The sequence below is a fragment of the Aptenodytes patagonicus genome, chromosome 1 (genome assembly GCF_965638725.1).
Source record: "Aptenodytes patagonicus chromosome 1, bAptPat1.pri.cur, whole genome shotgun sequence".
Classification (NCBI taxonomy): Eukaryota; Metazoa; Chordata; class Aves; order Sphenisciformes; family Spheniscidae; genus Aptenodytes; species Aptenodytes patagonicus.
The window spans coordinates 103,197,192-103,224,876 of NC_134949.1; the positions used below are offsets into that span (position 1 = coordinate 103,197,192).

General features: G+C 41.1%; 2 protein-coding genes across 8 annotated transcripts in view; one reads left to right on the forward strand and one right to left on the reverse strand.

Annotated features, from left to right (window-relative positions):
• The window catches only part of DCAF6 (DDB1 and CUL4 associated factor 6), a 92,106-nt gene extending 73,613 nt beyond the window's left edge, over positions 1 to 18,493 (reverse strand). For 4 of the 7 annotated variants that reach the window (XM_076351147.1, XM_076351138.1, XM_076351131.1 and 1 more), the window contains exons 1-2: positions 18,383 to 18,492; positions 1,394 to 1,455 (exon numbers count right to left, since the gene is read on the reverse strand). In XM_076351147.1, the coding sequence (XP_076207262.1) occupies positions 1,394 to 1,455; positions 18,383 to 18,476 (156 nt within the window). In that variant the 5' untranslated portion in view covers positions 18,477 to 18,492. Of the gene's footprint in view, positions 1 to 1,393; positions 1,456 to 18,382 lie in introns of all 7 variants that reach the window. The other 3 variants (XM_076351155.1, XM_076351164.1, XM_076351120.1) reach the window with 2 other exon arrangements.
• Positions 18,494 to 19,193: 700 nt separating this feature from the next.
• MPC2 (mitochondrial pyruvate carrier 2) lies at positions 19,194 to 27,451 on the forward strand. Its single transcript, XM_076351177.1, has 5 exons — positions 19,194 to 19,381; positions 23,623 to 23,663; positions 25,303 to 25,387; positions 26,450 to 26,561; positions 27,204 to 27,451. Exons 1-5 carry the CDS (start codon positions 19,276 to 19,278, stop codon positions 27,259 to 27,261), a joined length of 402 nt encoding a protein of 133 aa, XP_076207292.1. The 5' UTR covers positions 19,194 to 19,275; the 3' UTR covers positions 27,262 to 27,451.
• Positions 27,452 to 27,685: the final 234 nt, after the last annotated feature.

Consider the following 27,685-nt stretch of genomic DNA (forward strand, 5'->3'; position numbering starts at 1 on the left):
CCATTTTTAACAAGTAGCAAAGAAATACTATTTTCCTGTCCCCTGTTTTATAGGCAAAAATTACTATTTTCACAAGAAAACTGGGGGGGGGGGGGGATGGAATCAAAGAACCCCAACCAACTTCAGGAAAAGAAACTTGAAAAATTTCATCTTAAGTATATTTGAGGAGATGAAAAACTACTAGAAAAGAAATTCTGAAGTAAAAATCATTGTTACAACCTTGAATACAAAAACTGACAAATAACTTTCTACACATAGAATCATAGAATGGTTTGGGTTGGAAGAGACCTTACATTGTCATTCTTATAACATTTCTTAAAAAAACTGGGAAATCAATGAATTTGTTTTTTTAAGTTAACACCATCTGTACCAGAACATTAAACTTACAATGGTAGTCAGTACAGCAAAAGCAGCTGACTTCTTATATGCAGCAATTCCAATCCTTGCCTTTCCCAGCCTTTCTAGTCTCTCAAAAATATACACAAGTCAAAATCATACTTCTGATCTCAAGCCAAAAGGCTAGATTTTATTAACACTTTTTATTTAAAACTACTACTGTTAGTTAACAATTATAACACCCCTTAATTTAAAGCTATAAGTGTAAGCAACTTAAGATAAAAAAATCTTTACATTTGAACAGCTTTTGAAATAAACATGTTAAAGTACAAAATTTACACTTTCATTTTCACTTTTTATAGCACATCTAGTATCCTTTCACTTTTCAGGTATCTTGTACAACAAAGACAATGCTTTAACAGTCATGAATTTCTGCTCTATTCATCAAAGGTAATATGGCAATCTCTTTGCCCTGTATCTAGTTTATGTAAAAGCTTTTACTTAAAAGAATATGACTTGCACTATTTGGACCACTTTCAAAAATTAAGTATTTAAATAAGCAATATTTCAAGTTATGTTATTGCCTTCCAGGGGAGGCTTATTTTTGTTTTTATTGTCTCTTTAAATAAGCATGTAGCACTTGATCATTTGCTTTTTAGACTTGGAGAATAAATCACTCAAAACACTAACACAGCTTTACGTCAACAAAATATATCAACATAGTACAAAACTACTAAAGATTCCATTTAAAGGTTTAAGATGAGTTCTAACTGAAAAGATAAGCATGTGTTTTCCTGGCATAGAAGATTAATTCATTCAGCAGTGGGACATAGTATTAAGGTATAGGAATGGGATTTTGTTTTGCTTCAAAGGTAGTGTCACATGTTTAAGAAGAAACAAATACCTAGCGAATTCAGATGTAGGTCTCAACAAGCAGAGTTTTCCAGCTCAGCTTTAATACATGGTATTTGCATTTTTAAGCTAAGGAACTATTACCATGGCAACAAAATCACAATTTAACATCTTTTAACAAACAAATAAGTAACAAGTGACTTACACATCCATCATGCACATTCAAGGTTGCTTCAAGTTTTAATCTTTGGATAAATTCTCTTCTCCCTGTGAAGAAAAATACTAATTACATACTCTTTTAAAAACAGTAACGCTGAAGAAGTAATTAAGACCCTCCTAATGCGCACTAACAGGTAAATACCTAAACAATAAAGAACCAGAATATAAATTTAAAACTTGAAACAATTCATATGGTTCTCATTTTACAAATGCTAAGACAAGCATCACATCTGCTAGCTCTTCCACCACCTTTAATAAGAGTGCAGAAACAGCAAAATGAACATTTCACAGGCTGATGCTTCCTCTAAAACTAATAGCTATAAAGCAGAAAATAACCCTGTGGTTATTTGGTTAACTTAGCTGAAAGACAGCAAGTATAACAGAGTTCAAGAAGTATGACCTTTTTTATAGGCATGTAAAGAAGAATGTGTTTAGGTCTCAAGTAGAAAGTAAAACATGGTGTCATAATTTCAGCAAAGAACTGGAAGCTGATCTTTCAAGCATTATCTACAACTCTACATCTCCTCTTGAACTAGAGAAAACCCAACTTCAGTTTCGTTATTGATGCTGCGTTTTGAAAAGTAACATTGAAATGCAGTACCATTCCATTTGATATATACTTAAGGGATAAAACACAAAGGAAACTTTTGGAAAGGTGACCTGAAAGGAGGAGATGAAGGAGAAAGAAGAAATCTATAAATCCATATTGAGTAAGGCAAGGGCCCAGGAACTTTATGTCCTTATTCCCTATATACAAGCTGACTTACCACTGCACTCAAAACCACTACTGTACTATACACATGAAGAGGGAAAAATAAAGTATATTGAAAACAATGTGGTGTCTTCCTGAAGTAGATGTTTAAACAAATATCTCCAACTTTCATTTAATTTAGAGTTCCCCCGTTTTATGAAAACAGGTTATAATGAACCTAATAATCCCCAGAAAGCACTTTCAGAAAAGACAAATATTGATAAACCTAATCTTTTTACTTAAATCCTAAAAGCACTTAAACTCAAGGACCATTATCTTTTTTTGTCCTTTGTTTGTACAACTCTCAGAACAAAACTCCAGGTAAGAGCATTAGACTGTAGGCCTATGTTAGGCTGCACTTTTCAAATACAAAACCTATCGAATTCACTCAAAATTAACCTTCCTGCCTTCCTTCGAGGAAAGAACTGCAACAGAACCCTCTCCACATCTGAAAATCCTGCATTTCTGAGCTTGTTTTGGTTCAGCTCAAGGCAGAACCATTTCAGATCCCAGTGTTGCCTCTGGCACCATAGCACAAATTTGGAAAAGTAATTTCTCCTCCCTCCGCTTGTTTCCTCTTAATGCCTTTTATTTGTCCTATATACTCTCCAGCACTGAAAAAGAACACCTGATATCCATACCTGGTCCCTCACAATCACAGACTACCACAGTACAACCATCTCACTGAGAAGCAGGCACTGAACATCCCTGCCACACTCCCTCAAAGACCAGGAAACCCTTCAAGCAGTACCAACTCCCGCAGGTACACCTGCACCTCATTCAATGTTCGTACAGCTTTCCCTCCATGAAAAGGTATGTTTTGGTACCTAGTTTTTGCTGGAGCTAGAAGTCACCTCCAAAATTCAAAATCGCTCATAACACAGCTCAAGTACCACATTAGAGGAAGATCATACTTGGCAAAATACTTTTTCTTTTTCAAGAGGAGGTACTGACTGGGTGAAATGGTTATAAAGTGCTTGCTTTTAAAGCACACCTAACCTAGCTTTAAAAAGATAAAAACCATACTCTCTTATGCCCCATTTTATAGACATCGAAATTGTGACATCTCAGAAGTGCTACAATTTCCATTAACCAGGAATAGCCGTCATTAGAGAGAGATTAAAATAACAAACTTAATCTTATACACCACACACTACTAGCAAGAATAGATGCATTCCCAATTCAAGAATACATACACCTAGTTCACTAGTCTTTCTTTAGCGCTGTTCCTTATCCATTTTCTTCCCCTACAGGAACAGACTTTGAAGTTAGGTCCTTAATCGTTGCTTTATTGTACTTTTCAGTTAAATCCTATTATTTTTTCAAATCACTGAACAAAATGTGTATTTTCAGTGAAGATTCCTATTTTCAGGTTAATTTGATTTCTACAACATTTGCTTGTAAGTAAATGTGAATACTGAGGTGGGAAATATCACTTGCTGTATGCTTATATATCACTTTGCATAATAGAAACCTAACAATTTGCTTCTAGGGTGCTACTGTAATGCAAAATACAGCACAATAATACATGACCCCCAACAGGATAACTTCACTAAGAAAGGTATACTCCACAGGCCAACACAAAAATCTAGTGCTTGCCAGTCCCATCGCATTTTCACTTGCAGAACAGAAAAGTTTGATAGCAGTGGATGACTCTTGGGCATTGCACTATATATACATATAACATCTGGAACTGAGGTGATGTCTGCAGATCAACATGCAGGCACTTGCTGAGAATCCTCTGTACAGAAACACTGAAGGAGATTACTTGAATTCATTTTTAAAAACAAGCAGAGCAACAGATTTTCCTCCTTCCCATACGGTCTGGTTTTAATCCAAATCACTTAAATCGGCAAGAAAGAAACAGTAAATGTGTTCTAATCACACGTTCAATTGCAATTTTTATGTCCTTAAAGAAGTCTGTTGACAAAATTAGATATGAACTGACTTGTTGTTGTTAGATTAGGATTTTTTGGTCTTAATAAGAACACAGTAGCTATACAAGTTTCAGTAAATGTTTAACTTGAGATACAGACATATGGTATCTCATATACTTACACTCCCCCATTTAAAACACACACCAAAAAAATAATTGTTAGGATTGCACATGCTAGCATATGTGATTTGTTACATATGTGCTTAGTTATTTATCATGTGATCACTATTTATCTAAATATTGATTTGAGGGAAGAATTAAATACAAGCAAAACTACAACACTTAAACAGTTTCCTTATTCCCTAAAGTAAAAAGGGGGCAAGGGAGAAAACAGTTAATGTTTTGCCTCCAAGAACCTTCCTATTTGATAAAGTACTAAACACAGTAAGACAACTGAATGGATTGTTTCTAGTTTATCTTATCATTCAAAACTAGAACCACCAGATCCTGAATGTTTTTTTTTCTAAAATAAAAACCAGAACTACTCGAATAAAGTGATCTGAAGAAAATACTGTCTCTGCGTTTGCTGTTGTTAAAAGCTCAGTAAAGTCAGTGAATTTGTGTTCCTTGTACTTCAGCAATGACTTCCACAAGTTCACTGGTTTGATAAAAAAGCTCAGCAGTAAGTACATACTAGAGCTTTCTGATGTTTAAGTCACTTGAATATTTTTGTCACCCATTTTTATCACATTAAAAAAATTAAAAACGCAATACTGTTTGTCTGGCTTATTAGTAGGCCACATTCCTTTTTTTACTCTTCGGGTGCATCACAACTCTTATTGCTAGACTTTCTAACAGTCAAATTCTCCATATCTAGGACTCTGCTCTGCCAAGTGACAAGAATCTTCGTAATCCTTAATTCTCATTCATCTAATCCAATGGTTACCTGTTCCCTCCACCTTCCAACGAAGGCAGCCCTCCTGGCTCTCCCTTCAGCTAAGATGATGGAGGAGACCCAGGCTTTTGACAAAACCCCATAGAGTACTTTTTTCTTATAAAATCAGCATCAAGACCTCTGTCAAGTTTTGTTCCCCCTCTCCCCCCCCAATACTGTGTACAGGCTCTGTAAGAGCCAGAAAGTTTCTTTTTCCCCCTTAACTATGTGCCACCAGAAAAGGAATAATTTAATTCTGTGAGGATGCTTCAATGTATCATTTCTTATATTCAGAAACGGCCTGTTTAAGACAGGGATCAAGTGATCAAGTTGTCATCACCAAGATCATCTCACTGGACAGCGGAACATACACTAAGTTTGCTTTGAAACCGCTAAGGTGAAACTATCAACAAGAATAAAATAGAACAAAACAAAAAGCAGTTAAATTTCAAATGGCAATGATGACCTCCCTGTGAAGTGTTTACGTAGCTGAAATTTGGAAGGCGATCAAGCTAACGCTCCACCCACCCATTTTCACTAGACTTTATGCACTAACCGAAGCCTCAAGGTACAGTGCCACTCTCAATACAATGATCAAAAAGATTTTCAGTTTTTATCCATCCACCTATTTTCACCAAACTTTATGCGCTACTGAAGCCTCAAGGTACAATGCCACCCTCAGTACACTGATCAATATTTTTTTTAGTTTATATTAAGCTAGAGACTAGAGGACCATTTCCAAGGCCACATTCTATATATGGAAGAAGCACCACCTTGAGTCATTCATAATATGAATTTAAATATGGAAAAGCAGGCAGAAGAGAAATGGCAGCTGCTTCCTTGTAACTTATTTCTTCAAAATGTTCCACTGCGCACAACGTCAAACCAAACAATGCCTTGCCACTACCCTCTGGAGAATTACCTAACTTTGGTGTTTGGGCATGTACACACAGCTCTAATCTCACTTCAGGAAGCAATACCAAAATACCACAATGTCCCTTGTATTCCCCACTCACAGCAGTTATGACACCATTTAGGTCACAATCCTCAGTTTAGGAATTGCTGGTCAGGTGCTTTCTACATGGCTATTTTGGCAGCCAACCTTGCTTTTGTAAGCGACTTAGACAATGCTACTTCAGAACTGATGACAGCAGTGAAGTTTAATGCTTCAAGCATGTAAAACCTTCATATATTTAAAACTGCACTGCAGAATTTCCCATTGAAAAAGTACAGATCATTTCATGATGAAGGTCTCACTTTAAAGTACATCAGTGCTCTACAGAAATATAACTAAACTTTGATCCAAAGCAGCACCACCATAGTATGAGACATTAAAAGACAACCCTTATTCAGAAAACCAGTAATAGATCCTGTTTGTCAAATGAACACTCATTTATGTCAAGCTGGCTCTTTCCAAGGCCAAGTCCCTCAGCGCTAGCTTGCTGTGACATTTGGAATGCCCTAGTTTAAAACTGAAACGGAGCCAGCATCTGTTCCCAATGCAGAACACATGTTATCTTGCACTCTAAGCATATTTAAAAACTACTCTTGATTTTCCAGGGTAGAGTTTACGTATTTCTGAAGCCACTCCATGAAAAGAGGGCAAGTCCAGTTCATTTGTATGTAGGTTATTTTGCTGGATTGACTACATCAAACTCTGCAGAGTGATCCAGCGTAACTTTTGATCCACATCTCAACACGCTGTTTTTCCAGCAACCAGAATTCTCCATATACCATACAGTAAACAGGACTATATACAATATGCACTGAATTAACTTTCATCGAGGTATGTTAAAATTCTTGAAGATGAATTAAAAATCTTGAAAAACATTTGTTAGCTACATAGACTGACAGTGGCCCCATTTTATAGGCACTGAAACTGTGACAGAGGAAACTGAAGCAATTTATCAAAGGAGAGAGTGAATCAGCAGTACTGCCAGAAACCAAATCCATTGGTGTGACCTCCAGTCCTTTGATCAAGGCCCTGCGTTATATTTCCTTACTGTTCTGTACTACTGTATAAATGCCAAAAAATGGTAACTCTTGGTCCTGTCAACGTTTAAAAGACTACCTTTCAAGTTACTATGAACAACTACTTCATTATGGTTTAAGTTCAAAACAGATAACCCAAATTCTTCTCTGCTCTTAATGATACATCATCAAGCCTGAAGGTCTGAACACTACACAGAAAACACAAAATATTTTAATTTCTATGAAGAGACTTACTTGCCATTTTAATACGTAAGAGCTTTGCTACTAAACACCCAGCATCAAACAACTTGGCGTTAATCAAGCTTGCACTCAAATCCTAAGATACACTTCAGAATAAGCTTCATGTACTAAGAAACACAAAACTTTCACATATTAACGCTAAGACAGAAACTACAGAAGATAGGACACTATGCCCTGAATTACAATCCAGCAAGCCTATAATATCTCCTGGTGAGTATATTGATACAAAATTTGATCTCAAAAGAAACACAAAAAGAGATCTGCTGAAGTAAAAAAAAAAAAAAAAAAAAAAAAGGTTCAGCGATGTTATATATTTTATGGTTATTAATAAGAATTTTGGAAGAGACTTCTGTTTAGGTTTGCTTCTATCGAATCTGCAAGAGTAAGTTACTACAGGTAACAGCACAGATAAGATTTGTTTGCATTAGTAGCAATGTCTGTAATTAACTTTCAAACATATTTCAGCTACTAAAAGTATCCACTCCTGAATATAAGCTTCCATTGGGCTCCATCACTGGTAAGGCTACAAGCATTTGAGCTTTAAACCAATATGTTTAATTTCTGTTTGATATTTAGCATGCTTTATGCTTGAAAGATACTTAATACATAAAATTCAATTGTATTAATATCAATTTTTTAAGGTGTTCTCAGTGGCAAAAATGTGGGCATAAAGTACAACTATCTGTCTTAAAGAAGGCATTTTATCTGTGTATTCTAAGTACGAGCTTTTGAGTGAGTGTGCTATTCTGACTAGTAGTACTAAGTGGATTTCATTCACAAGCACACCATATTCTGACAGCTATCCTGTCCCCACTTACGCTGCCCATAGTAAAGTCTTCTGCATTGTTCTTGACACAGATTGCAGCTGAGCAGAAGATAAAACGAGCGTGTTTCTGTGACAGGAGAAAAAAATGCCAGTTTTCAGCAATTTTTATATTCATTCAATCCTTTAAAGTAGTCCAATGATTATACACAAACTACCCACTGAGATAAAAGGCACTTGAAATTTTTATATTATGTCACAAATATTTCTAATTTCTACAGCACAGAGGACAAAAAGTCGTGTGATAAAACAAAGAGAAGCTGTATCTATGTAAAAGACAACCAAAGGCAAAAAGATAAGATGTACGACCTTACTCTTCTCAACACAAAACTATCTGAAATAGCTTAAGTGTGATTAACTGGATGTATGATTAACTAAATGCAAAAGCATTTTCTGTTTTCTCCACCAGCACTAAAATACGTCTCCCAAGTAAACAACCTGAAATTCTAACACAGATACCAACACAAAGCTGAACAGTCATCAGATCAAGAAAAATACACTTGAGCCCTGTTTTCTTCTCATCAAAGGAATCAAAGGCGGCTTCCATTAACTGAAGGCAAAAAGAATTATTTTGCAGAGCGTTGCAAGTTGGAGTAAATAGCTTTACTGTAGGTTTCAACATATCTTTGGAAATGCTTTCTCTGATTTTGAAAAGTCTTCATCTGAAATAGTACATGGAACAGTAATGTCTGTTGAATATTTTCTTGTAAAAAGGATATTAACATAGTAACTCAGACAATCCTTATGACACTGGGAAATGCACATCAAATGAGGTACTCTGCTTTATTTTCTCAAGTACTACTTACCTGTGTAACACCCAAGGTTAATTAGGAGCTCTACATTTCAGCAAGAACAGACAACATCCAAGAAGCTGAAACAGGGGTATGACTCCACCCCAGTGCAAAAGTTAAGACTGCTAGCAGCAGAACCATGATCTATCATCCCCAAGTGCTCAGACAAAATGAATACTGGAGCATGGAAAATCATTAGCAGAAGGAAGGAAAAAGTTACTGGAATCTGCTCTTAAGAGAAGCACATTCCTAGCAGGCACGTCCTCTTACAGCTGAAGATGCGTGTGTCCAATACTGCTGCCAGTCCTTCCATTACCTTTAAGTGTCTGTCAGAGGCTACTGCTTCGTCAAATCAGCCAGCAGGACTAATCACATGAATAGCCCCTAGCCCATTTCAGACAAAGGTTCTGGGGTAAATAAAAGCCTACTATTTGAAGTTGTTTAAGCTAACTCAATACACATTGTTAAACAGATTAATAAGTGATTACATAGAAGCTTACCAGCATATCTAAAGAGACATGTCTTTTAGCAAAAAAAGCACAGCCTGCCTTTCCCACAAGGACGTCTCAATGAAACTGAGAATTTTGACAGGGTGGAACTGAATTAAAGCATTTACTATTCTGCACACCTACCTAATTAAACATGCCATTTAATCCTGGGTAGTATAGGAATTATACACTGCCGGGTTTGGGGGAAGATGTGGAATAGATACAGATATACACACCATAACAGATATAGGCACATAACCCTGTGAGATTACAAGTGTAAACACTTGGAAATTGCCCAGGATTAGAGTTTAAAGATAGATGACGTCAAAAGTTGAGCTAAAGTAGAAATCTGAGTCTTGGCAGTAGATGACTATTAAGTAACACTGTGGCATAAGTTGAATTATCATTGGGCATTTAAAAACAAAAGTAGTAAGCTTTTTTCATTTAAAAGTTCCATTGCTTGTTGCATTAAACTGTATGTATTCATCCTAGATGACCAAAAAACCCTGTTGCTTAACTCAAGAGATTCCTTTTTTACTGAAGAGGGTTTTCAGGACATAACAGTGTTTCTAAAATAAAAACAAATTAAAGAGAAACCACATTTTCCCTCATTTCCTAGGAAAGGTAAATAATGGGAACACGCTACAATAATAATAATAATAACAGCAACAAAGCCATATAACCTAAATAAAGAGGTGGTTTTGGTTTTGTATAATAGTTTTCTATACTGGTGAAGTTTCAGTAGTTCAATAAAGGTTGAACAAACATCACTAGTAGTTCAGAACGAATTCAAGTCAACAGGGAAGGGAAGGATGGATCCTCACCTTCCTCATGATATCTGCTAAGTAGAGAGCAGCACCTTTAATGATGCGTTCAATTTTCCTCAGGAAAGCCTGCAAATCCTTGAAGAACAAAATGAGGAAAATAAGGGGATATTAAAATTCACTGATGTGACTCAGATTCCATCTCACGATATTCACGTTCAATATTTAATGATTCAACACATACTAAAGCAGTTGGGACATATCTGAATCAGCAACTCACTAAGCCCCAAAGACACGAAAACACTGAGACTTGCACTTAATCAGTGAAAAATCCAGCTTTGTTTGAAGGCTGGCATACTTTCTATCTGAACTGATCTTTTTCCTTACTGCTGGGACAGGACTAATCTCAAGTGTCAACAAGTTCTTGATACATGATCAGTTATATCCCACTAGACTATTTTGGGGACATTCAAGGATAGAAGATCAGGAATCACAAGCAAAGTCACAAGAACTCATAGTATTGCAGTACAACAACTTAGAAGTGACTAAACACAGACATGCTTAATGGTCTAGCCTAATGCAGTTAATGGAAGCAATCCAACTGGAAGAAGGCTACAGGGAAAAAAAAAAGTTAAAAAAATAAATAAAAGAAAGATCTGAAGTGATCTCCCACATCACTGCCTCATCCTGAAATACAAATCCAGTACACACGGTACATGACTTGTTTTTGCAGCAAGAGACAGCTTTCATGTATCCAAAGCTCATTATTACAAGATCAAGGTGCAACTTAACTATGAAGCTGTCTGAAACACTCAGTATCAAGACACAGGCAGTTATTTACAAAGCAAATACATTCTTTGTTCAAAGATTGTCTTCAAAAGCATACAATGGAAATTCAATGAAATATTGCAATCAAAAACTGAAAAGATATTTAAAGTGCACACAAATCTTTACAGTCTCCAGCTGTTTGCAGGAGAAGACTGAGACTCCGAAGGATATAAAGCAAATACATTTGCATCCTAAGACTGAGCACAATTCAAATAATATAATTATACATGCAAAGCTTTGGGACTACAACACACTTACATACACTCATGCTTCTTGGCAACCATTAACACACGACTAATGTTCAGTGCACAGACATTACACATAAGGTTAATCCCTTAAAAACAAAAAGTACAAGTACATCTGCATAGTTCAGTCCATGTCAAGCAAAGCTGACAAAACTGCAGACAACTTAAAAGGCCTCTTGAATTTCTGAAGGACAGAAAAATCAATCTGAAACAGTTGTACCAATTTTTGATCATTTCCTTCTAGCTCCACTTAGGCTGGGTGTATTTGCATGCAATGCCAGAAATCCGCCTTCCATTAATGCTTTTATGCTGTATGTCAAGATACAACAGTAGCAAAAAAGTTGGTGATTTAGAAAATTAAAACATCAAAACTCAGTAAGTAGGTTCATTGATAAAACATCTGATCTAGACAGTACTATAAAAAAAGAAAAAATAAACCCCAGAAAACAAGCTTCAGCAAAGTAGTCCCACCAAAGAACATAATAATGTGATCTGTAAGGGTCTACAGTTTTTCACAAATTGATGTTAGTACATAAAAAGCAGAAGTTGTACTCCTATTAATCACAAACATCCTAAAAACTAACATTGGAAATTATTCTCTTATTTCAGGACAGAGTGACAGAAGGCACCGAGTAATCCCAGACCCTGCATATCTTTTTTTTTTTTTTTTTTTTTTTTTTTAAGAAAATATACTGAAGTGATTGTCAACACTTTATCACTGAGTAGGAGCAAGGTGGGACAACACTGAGGAGACAGAAGCAGTAACACAAACCATAACAATTAAACCACAAAACACACAGGGAAGATGTAACTGAGAAAAGGTCAATGATATTGTTAACTACAAGCAAAGATTCCTGAGATAGTAGCAAAACAAGCTATCAAATTTACATAGTGTAGTGCTACATGGCTGTACCACTTGCAGGTCCAACTGGCTCCTGCGCCTCCACTTCCATAGCTCAGTTAGTCTACGAGTAAAATAATCCCAAAGATAACAGAAGGCTGATTAGACCGAAATTAAAACTAAGTATTCAGCTCTCGGACACCAGAAATACTCATCCAACCTTAATCCCGCCTCCCAGCTCACATCTCTTTCTGGTTTTCTGGTACGTACCAAATTATAACCAGCCAGCTTTTCTGTATTTGTTGCCTTGTCCAGATGATTCTGCTATACTATGGTTTTATTTTCCTTTACCAATAGTGCGCTACTTTCTGCAAATTATTCTATTAAAACACTTAAAACGGTTGTCTTTATTATCTCAGTTGATTTACTTGGAACTAGGAAAAAAAATATCATTAATCTTCATGTGCTAGGATCACCCCTCACTTTTTTTCAAAAAGCTGTTTTATACATATGCATTGTGTCTTTCTATTCCTTGGTACCAATTTAAATGAGATGGTATCAGGGAATTCGTTTTAGACATAGTCTCTTCATTAAACTCCTCCAAATTCAATTTGTTATCAACAGGTCTCGATGACACATTGCTCTTTCAATTGTAATTTTTTTAAGGACTATAGTCATGAAGTCTTGCTTTTATTAACACGGAAAAAACCCCAACATATCCATTTTAAGGCAATACCTGATCGCTGTACTCTCTTGTGTTTTTCACAATTAAAAAGTAACATTCTTTCCCTGCAATGCTCTTTTATGTCTTAAACTTTTCTATACAACCACTGAAAATCCAATGACTGTACCAAATTTCCTGCCTGACATGTATTAGATTGAGCACATTAAAGATGTTTGGTTTTGTTTCAAAGACGTATTTTCCTCTAAATTCATTCATTACACTGTGAACTTCAATTCTGACTCTGCCTATTTCTGTTATTCAGAAAACATCACTAATAAAAAAATTTGGGGAGTTCAGCTATATCTTTCTAAAATCTTCAGTTTCACAAAGCGTTTGGTGTGTTCCAGGATGTATCACTACAGAACTGATTTTCTGGGCACACACCAAAGTGCAGTGGAAGATGCTGCACATCAGGAAGCTACACTGTTTACATTAAACCAGCAGTCAACCATTTGTGTCCTCGTAATCAGATAACCAGGTAAATTTATAATGGTCATTTTTCAAGCAGCAGCTTATTTGCTAGACTTGTAGAAGGAAAAACAACATAACACACCTCTACCAATTCTGGGTTTTAGCTGTGACAGATGACCGTTTTTAATTCATGCTGGAAAGGAAAATTAATGCCAAAGGTTTAGGACATGAAATGTAACAGTGCACCTGAAAATAACTAAACATCAAAAGTATTATGCAAAGAATTAAAAAAGAAAGGCTGATTAAATACTCTGTGACTATCTCCAAGTCTGCAAGAGCACCAACTACAAAGCTTATCATTTTAAAGCTGCCTGACCCTTCTTACTCTGCACTATTTTCAAAGACTAAGATACCACGTGTTGAAATATAGCTGGAGGAAAAATTGGGGAAAATAACACATTTCTTTCTAGTTGTTCTCCCTAACATTCAAGTTTCCACCTCTGCTGGTTTTTGTTTGTTTGTTTGTTTGTCCATGGAAAAGCAACAGAGAGAATTAAAGTTTTCAGTATTTTAAGGAATTAATTTCACTCTCACACCCTGGGCAATGCATTTTAGGAAGAACTAAATGTTCAACAGCAATACCCAATTCTATCTACATTCAATGAGCCACTACTAGTTTTATAAACTAATAAGGTAATGAATGTAACACAGTCAATATCAAAACTAATCGGTTGTCCATACACATATCAGCTATTCTTGCCTATCCTGTTTGTCAACCCTACCTACGAACAGGGCAATTAACTTACTTCAAAACCATAATTAGTTTTGGTTTTACTATGGTTCATCTCAGTGAAGAGGGGGAGCTACCGACACCTGATTAGTAAGTTCTCCCTACCTACATGATAATGTATTTACAGTTCTCTTTTTAGGAACAGCTGTTGAAACTTCACAGAATTTGACCACAAAGAACATAACTACTGGTTTCCTTACAGTTAATTTATAGATTTCAAACCTTTCCCAAATCTTAAAAAACAGGATGAGAAAAACTTAGTAAGATATGAAACAGTCTTTAAAGAGGGGGGAGTGGAAGCTCAGGAGACAGCATCACAACACTATCTCTAAGAAATCTGGTAAGCTTAAAAATTTCATATCATAAGGAAAGATGTTGGAAAACAGTATGTGAACAGGGATATCAGAGATTAGGGAGAACTGACTTATTTTGATACTTGCTTTCATTGTATCAAGCACCACAACTTCTGACAATCACTCTGAGCTAAAAAACAGAATCAGTTCCTCTCTGCAAACTATTTTAGACTAACAGATTTCCTCTGGATAACCTGCTATGCCAGTTAACAAAAAAAAACCCAAACAAACAAACCACCAAAAAAACCACCAAACACAAAAGGAAAAGTCTTCAGTCTTCCTCCTGGCTAAACAAAGCCATCCTCAGCAGCATGACCCTTCACAGAAAAGCAAATAAACCATTAAATACTTCAGAGGAATTATGGACTCGCTTCTTTCTTGCAAGAAACCCATGCTGCTATTTCTCTAGTGAAATTATTATATGCTATACTTCATCCACATAGAGGTCTTTACTGTGATGGCACCGAACACTTTACCTGCTACCAGAACCGATATGTTCATTAGTCACTGAAATACTGCCACAATGATACAAAATTGCAACAAAGATTTGGGGATTCTTGGGAAAGTATCATGACTGAATAATTACATTTGCCAGTTTCAAAGCAGAAATTAAATTGGATAAACATTACTACCAATGTTTTTCTGTGTAAAAGCACCGTGATGTTTTTAACAACTGAAAGTAGTCTGAAACTCAGTTTCCATACGTGATCCAGCAGGAGGACTCCTCCCACTAGCATTAGGCGAAGACTGAATCAAAGAAAAGAGCATTACTGACGGCCTCCCCAAGGCTTGGCTTTCTCTAGAGACTTCAGATACAAGCCCTGTCTGAAATTGAGACTAATTAGCCTACAAATGCTGAAGACAATGTAGCTAACAGATACATTGGTTAGACCCACGTTTTCCCTCTATCGTCACACCGGGAATTCTTACCAAACGGTAACATCTGAAGGACACGTCCCAGGTACGTATATACCGCCCCATCTCCACGAGACCTTCCTCTGGAACCCTGTCCCGAACTGACTAGGTTTCAGAGCAATTATTTAGAGATCTTGCAAAATCAGACGAGCTTTGCAAGGACATAAATTCCAGGAGTGAACTATCTGCATGGGAAGGTACAGTATGATGCACAGATCCTTCCTGGAGCAGCTGTTTTCGAAAGCTGAAAGAGGCTATAAATAGAGCGCCACTTGATTGCCAGTTCACATGAAACTAAAACACAGAGTAAATAGGAAACAGTAGTTAGTTCTCAGATGTCTTCCTTCAATACAGAGTTGCCTTCAATATTCCCCATATTTTACACCGTAGCATAACACCACCATCCAAATGAATGGTTCACTATGCAAGTATCATTCATACATACACATCTTCCTTCCAACACATTGTGACCGGCATTGTTAGTTATGGACTTGCTGTGAGGGTTCTCTGATTTGCTGGCTGAAAAAGAGCAGCAGACAACGAAGAGACATATAACCTACTTTATTTTGGTATCCGTAATTGCTTTGACAAATTTACCAACCCCCCCCCCCAACCAAAAACCCCAAACAAACAAACAAAAAGCAAAAAATGCACATGGACAATGCCTCAAATCTCCCAATACTATTACTAAGTCAAAACAAAATGCTTGACTTGCATTTGTTCTGTCTGTCAGATTGTTGAAACAGTACAGAAACAGTATAAATAGGAAGAAACCTTACTTCCCATTCAGCCTAGATCAGCAGTGACCAACAATCAATGTTACCTATCTGACCACTGCAGTCTCAATCTGTGCCCAAACAAAGCTCCTACATAGAACTGCTGAAGTCTGGAAGAGAAGACACGCATATATGCACTAAACTGCACATAAAAAGGCACAACAACAGGCCTGCCCTCCGGTAAATCTGCACACAAGCAATCACACCTGACTAGCAGCAAAATTAGTGGGTCTATTAAGGCCATAAATGCCATTTTGAATACAAGTGCAATGGCTCTACAAGACAAGCACACCATGTACTAACCCCTTTCGTTAAAAGCAGAAGTCTGTAAAGACTGAGCAACTCTTGCCACCACCAATGCAGATCTTAACATCAATTCAGTGGGAAGCCTCTCCCAGGTCCTATTTTCTCAAGGCTATAAAGCTACTGAACTTGTTTAGGTTAAATGAAAAACAGTAAATATGAGACCTTAACCTAGTCACCAGAGGGATTTTGTTTTTAACTAAAGTTATGCACATTTTATTGGAGCCGTGTCCAGAAGAGAGATCTTAATAAATCTGGGAGGATGATTTCTACTGATCAAATCTTAATACTTCAACTGTCAGAGACACTACCATGTAAAAGCAGGAAAAAAAAAAGGTCTTACGGCACTTCTTCAAAATCTACACACTACAGTCCTAATTTTAACATTGAGCTTTTCTGCTCCAACTGGAGCTGGCAAAAAAAAAAAAAAAAAAAAAAAAAGAAATTCCTTAAGTATCCAGTCAGAAGGATATCCGCGTTTGATCACTAAAAGTTAGGACAATCCTCAGCTAAGACTTGGCCAAGCACAGCTGTCAAGACGTAACAAAAGTCAAAAGCAGTCAGACCATTAGTTTTCAACCTTTTTTAATTGTAGGACCTCAAAATTTTTTTCCAGAGGACTTATGCGCACGTAGGTGCTATACGCACATACACCCTCTCTATAATAGGTGGAAGCCTACCAGCAACGACCTTGCTTTTCTCAGTTACCTCTTGCGGATTACTGAGCGAGTGCTCAGGGACCACCGACAGAAAACCACTGAGTTCGGGTTGGTAATGTGATAGGCCACCTTAAATTCCACCAGGAAACCAAATGAAAACCAATACAAGCCACAGCCAGAAATGCCTGGGAGGTACAAAAAGATACACGTTTTACCACGCTGTAAATAAGCTCCACCTCAAGTACTCAACGTTTCGACTCAAAAGCAGGAATTATGTTGCCACACATGCACAAAAGAAAGTGTTTGCGACCAATAAGCCATCTTCCCCGGAGAGCCACCCACCCCCCCCAAATCAGTGTCATTATATATGCAATAGACCGCCACACCTCCAAAAACACGTGAATAAATATTTTTTTTAATATATTTTTGGGAAGGGGGAGATGCAGAATGCATGCAACCTGCGCCATTACAAAGAATACCAGTAGTTCTTTTGCACTAAAGAAATCTCCCCGAAGCCCCGTAAACTGAAGCTAGCACTATTTTCAACTTGCGGCACTCAGAAAGTGAAAATAACTAGCTTAGCGTTTGAAAGAGACGGCAGCAAGAAGCTGAAGCGTATTTAGAGACCCCCCCCGGTCGCTGCAGAGCAGTTGTGAACACAAAGACACGCTAAATAAGCCGGCACCGAACGCGTTCAAGCGGCTCTGCCCAGCATTCAGCTTTCAAAACCCAGGAAACACCTAAAAGCCCGGAGAACAATCACGCCATTATCCCGGCGTTTACGTGTTTTGTTAGCAATCTTTAGAGGCTCAGGGCCCGTAAATCCGCAGCCTGTTCAGCCCGGGGCATAAACCACGGCCCCCGCTCTATTCTGAGCCGCCGCGATCCGCCACCGCCCGGGCGCCGGCCCGCCGCCCAACTTCCCCGCTGGATCTCCCTCGTGCAACAGTTCCTTCGGGGAGGGCGAGGGGCGGGCGAGGGCCGCCGGGCGGCGGAGGCAGCGCACGGAGGCAGCCGAGGGCCCTGCCGCGCCCCGGGCCCCCCCGAGGGCGCGGAGGGCTGGGCGGGGGGGGGGGAGAGGGGGCGCGGGGGGCCGCCCCACGCGGGGCACAGGAAACTTCGGAGCCGGCAGCCACCGCTGCCGCGGGACAGCCCGGCCCAGAGGGGAAGCGGAACCGGCCGGCAGCGCCGGGGCGGGGGAAGCGGGCTCAGCCCCGGGGCCGGCCGGCGGCCCCCCGCCACGCGCGGACCCTCTTCCCACCGCGCCCCGCCCCCAGCGTGCGCGCGCCCCGCGGGGGGGAGAATCCGCTGTCACCTGCCCCCGCCCCGCGCGTGGGGAGAGGGGTAGCGCCCGGCCGCGGGGGGAGCGGCGGCGGCTGCAAGGGGCGCCCGGCCCCCTCCCCGCCTCGGGGGGGGGGGGGGCTGAGAACGGCTCGGCGACGCCCGCCCCCGCCGCGGCCCCCGCCCTTACCCAGGTAGTGCCTCCGCAGCAGGCCGGGCTCCTCCAGCCCCAGGCTCCGCTTCCGCACGTCCCACAGCAGGTGGGGGCAGTGCCCGCGGGACATGGCCCCGCGCGGAGGGGGCGCGGGGGGGGGAGGGAGGGGTGTCGGGCGCTCCGCTGGTACCGGCCGCCCCGCGCGATCACCATGGAAACCGACCGGCCCGCGCGCGCGGCGCTCTCACGCCCGCCTCGCGCCGAGGCACCGACCGGGAGCGAGCGGCGGCGGGGCCGGCGGCGGCTCCGCGCCCCGCCCCCAGGCATGGCGCCCCGCCCCCGCGGCGCCCCGCCCCCGCCGCGAGGGAGGGGGCGCAGCGCTCCGAGACTACGGGCGTCTCGCGCGAGGTGGTAGCGTCGCCTCGGGGGACACCCCCCGCCCCTCCCCAAATGGGGAGGGGGCGTACGTGGAAATGACGGATGCCGACAACGCGTTCGGCTTCGCCGGCCAAACCGGCTCTCCAGCCATGCGTGAAGCCATGAGGTGGCCATCTTGGGTTTGGGCGTATAGTCGCGGCCAAGAGTTTGCCGCGCCGGCCATCTTGAATGGGAGCGTGAGGCGGTCCCGGCGGCCATCTCTGAGCCGGGCGCTCGTGCCCTTTCCGAAGACGCCCGTTGACACCTTCGAGCGCGCTGGCACCAGCTCTCGTCACGAGGCGGGGGCAGGCCGCCCTAACCAATAGCGCTGCGCGAACCCCTCCGCCCCGCCCCGCCCCTTGCAGAGGCCGCCAATCAGGACGCAGGGAGCGGCGCTCCTCCCCCCGGCACTGGGGGTGACAGGGAGGCGGGGCTTGCTGGGAGCGGTGGAAGGACGGCGGGTCGCGGAGGGACAGAGCTGCCGGCCCCCGCGCCCCTCTCGCCGTCCCGACATGGCGGCCGCCGTCGCGGGTCTCCGCGCCTCCTACCACCGCCTGCTCGACCGCATCGAGCTCAAGCTGCCGCCGCGGTTCCGGCCCTTTTACAACCACCCGGCAGGTAACGGGCCGTCCTCCCCCGGCGGGCCAACGGCTGCCGGGCTGCGCCGCTTCCGCGCGAGGGGCCGGGGGCTGAGGGGTTACCTCGGCCCCCGGTTGGGTCCGCGGAGGAAGAGGCAGGGTGCGGCGGGTCCCTCCGGGGGCCCCTGCGGCTTCCTGGCGCGGGGAGGCGGCGGCGGTGCCAGAGCGCTGGGCAGCGCGGTCCGCCGGGGGGGGGGGGTCCTCCCGCGGCTGGGGAGGCGGAATCGGGGCCGCAGAGTCGCACCTCTGTTACCGTGATTCTGACACGGGGGAAACTGCCGAAGAGTGGGCTCCTGCTAGTTAAAGGAAAACTTCTTTCATTTGGAAAGAAGGAAGAAGCCAGACCCGATACTGACTGTTACTCCCGCCTCCTGCAACGCGCGAGTGCACTTGAGTGTCGCTGTCACGTTACTCCACGGTGTGAATCCGGGGAACAACGGTGGGGCTGCCTGATCCTAATCCGAGGGATGTGATGATTTCCAAAGGGGCCTGAAGGCTTCAGCGGTCACTTCTTTCACATGGATGTGCTGAACAAATAGGGGGGAGCGCTGCGAGGATTTCTGATCTCGAAGTGCACTCTGGTTAAAGTCAAGCTCCCCTTTGCTTCATTTTCTTTCTGCCGAATCCGGCGCTCCTACCGAAGACGGCTCCAGCCCTTCAAGAGTCCACTCTCGTAGCTGAAGCGCTCCTGTGGGGATGGAAGGGCTCCAGCCTCCCTGAAATGAGCTACCCTTGCCTGACCTAAAGCTTACCTTTACTTGAGCAAACATGTTTTTTTGTGTTACTAGAGAAAAACCTCTTGTAAAATGATCTGCTTCAGTGCCATTTAGGTGATGTTTGTCATGTAAACAAATTGCATAGGGTAGTTAAAGAGAGTGCTCGATAAATCCTAAAATTCCACAGGCTGCTGTTCCCACTGCTTTGTTTCAGTGTGATACGCATCCTTGACTCTTCACCTACCTGGAATATGCACTGTGAAAATGGACTTTAGTTTTCAGTCAGTTGCTCCATCTACCTGTAACGGTCCTCTCTTGAAATGAAAGTTGTTGCTTTAAAGAAAAAGCAATTGCAGAGTGAAAACTGCAGATACCAAAATGTCTGTTTTGTACTGAATTCACTAGACCAGTATATATATAACATGAATGTAATTTTTGTGTATAAAGAGTCAATATGTCCCACATCTCCACTGTAAAGGTGTCAAGCCTCTGAGTGCCACATTCATCCTGTGTGAAATGTGGCAGCTTGCGATTGCTTTTATTGAATACAAGGCACGGCGAGCACTGGGAACACCTATGTTCGTTCTTCATCAGAACTGTAGCACTAATTGAAAAATGCTTTGGAGGTTCCCTTGCCTTGCAGTGCTTTTCACTTCATGGAACTGCCTGTGGGCCGCTTTTGTTCACCATCATAATGTTGAAATTAATTAAAAAAAAAAATCCCATTTTTAGGGACTCTGTGTATGTATGTATGTATATATACATATATATCTGCTATAATCCATACTGATGGCATAAGTGAGAAAAGCCACAGAGCAAGCAGGTATCGAAACTGAACCTCTGCCACTTCTGTTTCAAGCCTTGAATGCCTTGAAGGTGGGTCTGTGAGAAAGTTATGCAATAGGTGTCACTGACTGCAAAACAAGTAGGTTAAAAATGAAAGGCTCACATTTTATCTCTGGTGATATCTAGGTTTCTAGTCTAATTTAGGAATATTAAGTGTCATTATCATGAAATCATAAATCACTTGTAAGAAATGAAGAACAATGCTTACTTCTTTTCTGGTACAAAGAAAGCTTCCAGTAAAATAATTGATGCCTGGTCTGAAAAGCTGTTTCTTTGGCTGGCATTGCACAGAGCGAGGTTGCTGGAGGACAGCGAAGGGCCTGGGGTACGGCACACCAACTCCACAGGCTGCCACAGAGCGGGGAACATCGCTCTTGGCAGCCACGGGGAAGCATGGGCTGAGCTTGTACTCCCTCTCTTTGGCCTCTTTGGTTCACTTTGTCCAATTAAACTAAACTCTGCAGGACAAAGACTTCTTACATTTAATAGAAATCATAAATTCTGTAAACTGGACACATACATGGATGTCCAAATTAGCCTCTGGTATGTCCCTGCTCTGATGTGCTGCTGTCACATTCATCCTTGAAAAATTCTGGGTGTCAGGATCTGGGAAGAGCTCGCCCTGGCTGGGTGCTTACTGGCGTGCCTCCAGGAGAGTGTTCCGCTTACGGTGTTTGACAGTCTTCCCTTATAACAAGCTTGGCTTGGTACCTTACTTGTCTCCAATTGTTTCTTACTTTTGTAGTCAGCAGTTTTAAATTACCAAGTTAACTATTATTAACAAAAATTAATGTCAGTCTTCTTGAAAACTTTACTAGTTGTTTAGGGAATGTCAATTTAATAATTTATACTCACCCCACATTCTCCAGTACTCCAACTCTGAATTTGTGTTTTAGAAGAAAATAGTTGATAGTAATTAAAGCTACTTCTGTGGGACCTCTGTAAGACCGATTTATAAAAGAGCTATATTTGCAGCCTGATGCTGGCATACTAAGTAGCTGCCTAAGAGAACAGCAACTGAAGTTTGTATCTTTAAAGGATGAATATTGAGCTGTATTTATTCAACAATGTTAGACAGTTTTAGTGGCTGCACAAGCCCATGCATCCTAAAAAAAATTAAATCCTGTGTAGGTAGAAACGTTCAGTTATCCAAGCGAAAAGTAATGTGCTAGAAGTTATTAACCGCAGTTTGAAACTTGATCGCTGTCACAAGCAGCATGGGTCTAAGAGGGCTTTATGCAAAGCTGCCAAGCCAGTTTTTGTTGCATTCTGTGTTGCAGTTGCCCTGCCCTTTTATAGGGCTTAGTTGGCTTTAAGGTGACAGAGCAACTGATATTTGTCACAATTAGTCTTATCCCCCAAACTATGAGATGCTTCACAGGTGCTTGCTGTAGAAACCTGAAGTTAATTTTTCCCAAGTCATAGTTTTAAACGTGAGGGTGCTTAAAACAGGGAGTATAAATAGTTACTGCAAGGCCTTTTTAAGGCTGAATTGTTAGTGAAAAATTAGCTCACACAAAAAGCAAGCAACCAAAGTCCTAGTGTTTATCGTTTATATTTAAAAACTTTACTCATAATATGTAACTTATTACAGTGAAAACTTGGCTTCATCTTGCATGTTATCAGAATGCTGAGCAGTGGCGTAGCGAGACCTAAAACTTAATGTGTTTTGATGAAATCAGAAGCAGTGTCCTGACTGTCTCCCAGTGCGGTGGGTTGACGCTTTGGATCGTGGTCTCTCTTTTAAGACTTTGAGCGGTAGTCCTAGATGAATGATTTCTGGCATGGTTGGCAGTCTGCACGTTGTAGGTGTGGCATTACAGTACTTTGTTTTAACCAACCAGTTGCCATTTTAGCACCACTGTAAGATACGTGTATTTGAAAGAGAGATGGTTTCCCCCCAGATCCCATTCCATTGACTTTTCTCCCTTCATTCTGCAGATTTTTTCCTCTTCCCCCATAATCCTCCTTTGCCTGTTGGTAGATTATTGGGTGGGAAGCATTGTTTCTGCTAGAAAGACATGGTTATTCAGAGGTGCAGATCAGAGGTGTGTGAGGACACTCTCCTTGTGACATTTACTGCTACTTAAGTTTGCGATTTCTACTCTCACTTTAACCATGTAATGCTGCTCTGCAGCATGTCTTCTGTAGCATGAAGAGATGGGCTGTCATTTGGGAAGGGAAGGAGGGGCTGACTTGTTACAGTACCAGTAATAAAATATTTTGGGGTTTTAGTTTACAAGATTCAGTTCACAAAGATTTCAAATGCTAATTCTGCTAGTCCAGCTGTAGAGTAGCTTTTAATCATTATATGGAAACTGTCTTCACTATTCCTAGGCCTTATCCTAACTCTTTTCATTATAAATGCATTTTGCCTGCTCTAGTGTCCTTGTTTGCTTAAAAATGGAAATACAAAATCCTGCTCATCTGTTGCAGAAATGGGTTGACTGATAACACAACTGAAGATTGATGCACTGAGCTGATGAACTATGAGTACTAGGTGTTAGAGCTTGTACAGTGGTAGAAACTGCGCTAATGTACTGAATTCATTATTTTAAAAAAAAAAGAAACAAACCCAAAACTTACTGTGGGTATTAAAGCAGCCACATCTCACTGAATAATTTAACTTCCTTTCTTTTTTTCCCCCCTACTCCCTCAGGTCCCAAAACAGTGTTTTTCTGGGCACCCATTATGAAATGGGTAAGTATAAGATGTCAGCTGGTGTCTGGATGTCAGTCAGAGGGCAATCTGCAGCAACCCATTGAGCAAGCAATAGTTTCCCAGCAGATAGCTGAACCTACAGAAAGATTTAATACCGAGGGTCTAATTTTTAATATACGGGGAGGAACAAAATTAGCCTTAATAACATATAGCACAACATGCAGGGGATATAGTGGGGGAAAAATGCTTTGTGGAAAAATTGTACTCTTCACTGAAAGTTTCACAAAATCTTTCTCTTGTGAAACATTAACTGTTGCTCAAAGTAGGCATGAGCTAGCGTATAATTCAAAACTCTTAAAGCATGTATTTCTTCTGAGATTAAGGAATTTGAAGAGTATCTTAAGGAAGCCAATTCCTAAGCCTTAAAGTTTGAAGGCAGGTTAAAGCATGTCAGAGTGCAAGGTAATCTTGAGAAAACATGAGCAGCCACTGCTGGGGGGGGGGGGGGAAGAAAAAAAGAAAAAAGGCAACTGCCAGCTGGTTCATATGTTTGCTATTGTGAACCCCAACTTTTTATAGGCCACAGGCAACACGTTACGCTCTAAGCTGTAGCTTGGTTTCTTTGTCAATCTAAACTGGAGCTGTAGTAACCATGGTTAACCTTCCAGTGGCTCTCCCAGGCAATGTGCTCGAGCCCGAGCGTACCAGCAACTCTTCTGAGCAGGCTGGTGTCAACTGCTGCTGTATCAAAAGAGCTAATACACAGATAGTTTCTCTTTTGTGAACATGCAGCTCTAAGCTTACAGTGAAGTTCTTCACTGAGAAATTAAAATGACTTCCCCTACATGGCAAAGGCACGTTTACTGCAGTTACTGAGGTGTGCTGAAAACCTGTACCTCCGTGGCACCAACATCAATCCCGTAAGTGAGGCAGCACATGGAAGTGTCTACCCTTGAAAACCAGTTTCTTGATTGGAGCCAAAGGAGTCCTTAGTGGCAGTCAGTGAATTAAAAGCATTAGGACTCTCATTTGTGGGGTTTGGGGGGGTTGGTTTTTTGTGAAATCCTGTAACATGAAATTGTATTTCCAGTAGAGGGCAATAACACAACAAAACAAATCAAGCAGCATGTTTGCTAGTAATGTGGTCAAGTAGATCAGCCAAGCTATTCCTCGCTTCACCTGGAAGTTTTCTACTTTTACTGAAATAATATTAAAAAAGAAGCGCTTTTTCCTCCTCAGATGAAGCTGAGTGAAGACTATATCATGTCACACCTACATCTTTACCAGCAATATCTCAGTCTGAGCTTTAGGAAGAAGGGCCTTTTTTAGATAAGCTTCGACTTGTTGCATGAAAACCAATTTTTTTTTCAGCTGCTTTCTTAAGCAGCTGTGCTTAAATTAACCTTGTTCTTAAATTAATACAAAATTGCCACTGCCTGGGATTTTATTGGAAGCCAGTTGCACCCCCCATAACTGCATTCTTATTCCTACCACAAGGGCTAGAAGTGGATGGTGTCTCCGAGAGTCTAATTGCTCTGCTCATATAATGCATGCCATCTCCTGCATAACGCATATAGAATAAGCACTGAGCTATGAAGCAACTTCCCCTTGTAAAGCGTTTGATCTGTTACAGGAGGTCCTGGTACTGGACTGGTGCTCACTGAATTTCTCTTTACAGGGTTTGGTATGTGCTGGAATGGCTGATATGACCAGACCAGCAGAAAAGCTCAGCACAGCACAGTCTGCAGTACTAATGGCCACAGGTAAAGCCAAAGTTACTCCATGCTTTTACACAGCACTCCCTCTAAAACTGTATACGCTTCTTTCTGAATCCTCCCTCAGTACTAATCCACTTCTACAGAAAAGGCTTAACTACAATATGCTAGCTCTCACTATTGCTGTCGGATGCTAATTCTAGGACAGACCTATACTTGTTATTAAATCTCTAAGAGTTCTGTGATTATATAACAGTTTTCTACACGTGTCTTAATTTGGAATTGTCCAGAGCAAGTTGTTACGAGTTAGGATATGACTGTCATCCCTTAAGTTACAATGATGCCACTCATTCCACTAAGTGACCTCTTTTGCTTCAGGTCAAGTAATTTTGAAATCAGTCCAAGATATAGTGACTTTTTTAGAGCAGACTTTAAGGGATTAAACAATGATAGGGTAATTACACTAACGTAACTGGAAAGAATTTCCATGTGTTAAAAGAACTTGGAAGCAGTGGTACAGGGACTGCTGCACTGCAGTCCGCCGTGAATTTTCACCCTGGCAGAAACAATATTCTGTACTTGAGGTGTTCCACCAGATCTTGTCAGGGGCGGGACTTGTGGCAGCTAAAGCTGAAAATCAAAATTACAGCTGCCACCTTCTTCCTTCTCCGGACTTTACTGTGATATCTGACAGAGTGCTGTGCATTTTGCATGATATGTAAACCTTTCTTGACTGGTGGATTCTGTACTCTCTAAGCTGGTGCAGCAAGCTGGATATACTACAGCAAAATGCCAATGCCCTGCAGCTGTGCTGGAGAATTAAGGTCTAGGCTGCTGTAGAGTACAGAGGATCTTTGATATTAAGACTATGATTGACCTTATTGTCCAGTTATTTTGGAAAAATTCAATACATACCCATAGCTGTCCCAGTGGCACTCGATGCACTTTTCTGAGAAATGGCTAGTTATAAGAAAAGCAGTTATCTAACATGAAGTTATAAAACTTGTTTACTTAAACTAGCCCATGATTCTGTCGCCAAACTTAGGGGAATGTCTGAATATTTCACTTTAAAGACCTAACATCTTTAAAACTTTCCCTTTCATTCAACAGGCCTTATTTGGTCAAGGTACTCTCTAGTTATTATTCCTAAAAACTGGAGTCTGTTTGCTGTGAACTTCTTTGTTGGCTGTGCTGGTGGCTCTCAACTCTTCCGAATATGGAGGTATGTATTAAGAAGGGCTACTCATACTATAACTAAGCATTCACACCACCTCGTCTTAACCAGGAGTTTATAAATTCTACCAGCTTCAGTATCAGTGCAACAGGCAAGAGGAAACAAACAATTAATTAAACATTGCAGAACTTTTTTGCTACATTGTTAGTTTTCCAGTTGAGTGAGAGTGAAGCTTTAAATATTTTCAGTATAGCTAGAACACATTTTAAGGAACGCTGTATGTAAGCTGTAGTTTCTGGGTCTAAGGCATTCTTTAAAAGCTATAGGTCCGACTGAAAAACAGCCTAGACTTTCTCCTCCTCCTAAGCTTTGCACTTCCATCAGCTTTCAGTGTTGAATCGTGTCAGTTCCAGATGAATCAAAGGGTTCTTAAGCAGAGCAGCTTTTTTTTTTTTATTATTTCTTGAGGGAAAATTTTGAGTTCTCTGGCTTCAGTACTGGCCAGGAATGAGGCAAACTTAACAACTAATTTGGAACTTCTTACATGAACTAAACTATCCTATCCTAAGTTTCCACCCTCAAGGCCATTGTAATTTTAAACCTCCTCTGCTGAACAGATTGTTAGGAAGACAGTGTTATTGTAACTGGTGTTCTATTCTTAGTCTGTGCTTTTTTCCTCCCCCCTCCCAGGTATAATCAGGAGCTAAAAGCAAAACAACAAGAGCAGCTGCAGCAAAGAGATGCTTAACCCAACAGGTCAAATTCAACAACACACAAACCCTTCCCCATGGGACCTAGCTTCACTAATTTTAACTTTTTTTCCTCTGAGAAAATAAAGAGGAAATCTAAATGTCTAGAGAGAAAGTGTTTTCTAAGTGCAAAGAACAAAGTGTCACCATACATTTAAATAAAGTGCAACCTTTTAAATTGAAGTAAAATTGTGTGTCTTACATTGTCTCTTAAAAGAAACTGACGGTGGATCGTGCCTAGAATGAGTTACTGGGCCCCACCTTACCTGACTCTACTGAACAGTGCCGGGAGTGACACAGTGCTGGTGACAGTCAGCCAGAGCCTCAGACTGAAGTAATCTTCTTCCATGTCACGGTCAGACCTGGGTGGGGTTTTACCATATTTTCAGTAACCAACAACAGTAGCATTTGCATTTCATTCCC

Bases quoted from the DNA above. Each gene is read 5' to 3' on its own strand.
- MPC2 (XM_076351177.1), top strand. From the start codon at position 19,276: ATGGCGGCCGCCGTCGCGGGTCTCCGCGCCTCCTACCACCGCCTGCTC. The intron at 23,664-25,302 runs GTAAGTATAAGA...TTCTCTTTACAG, and splicing joins GGGCACCCATTATGAAATGG to GGTTTGGTATGTGCTGGAAT. The intron at 26,562-27,203 runs GTATGTATTAAG...CCCCCCTCCCAG, and splicing joins CAACTCTTCCGAATATGGAG to GTATAATCAGGAGCTAAAAG.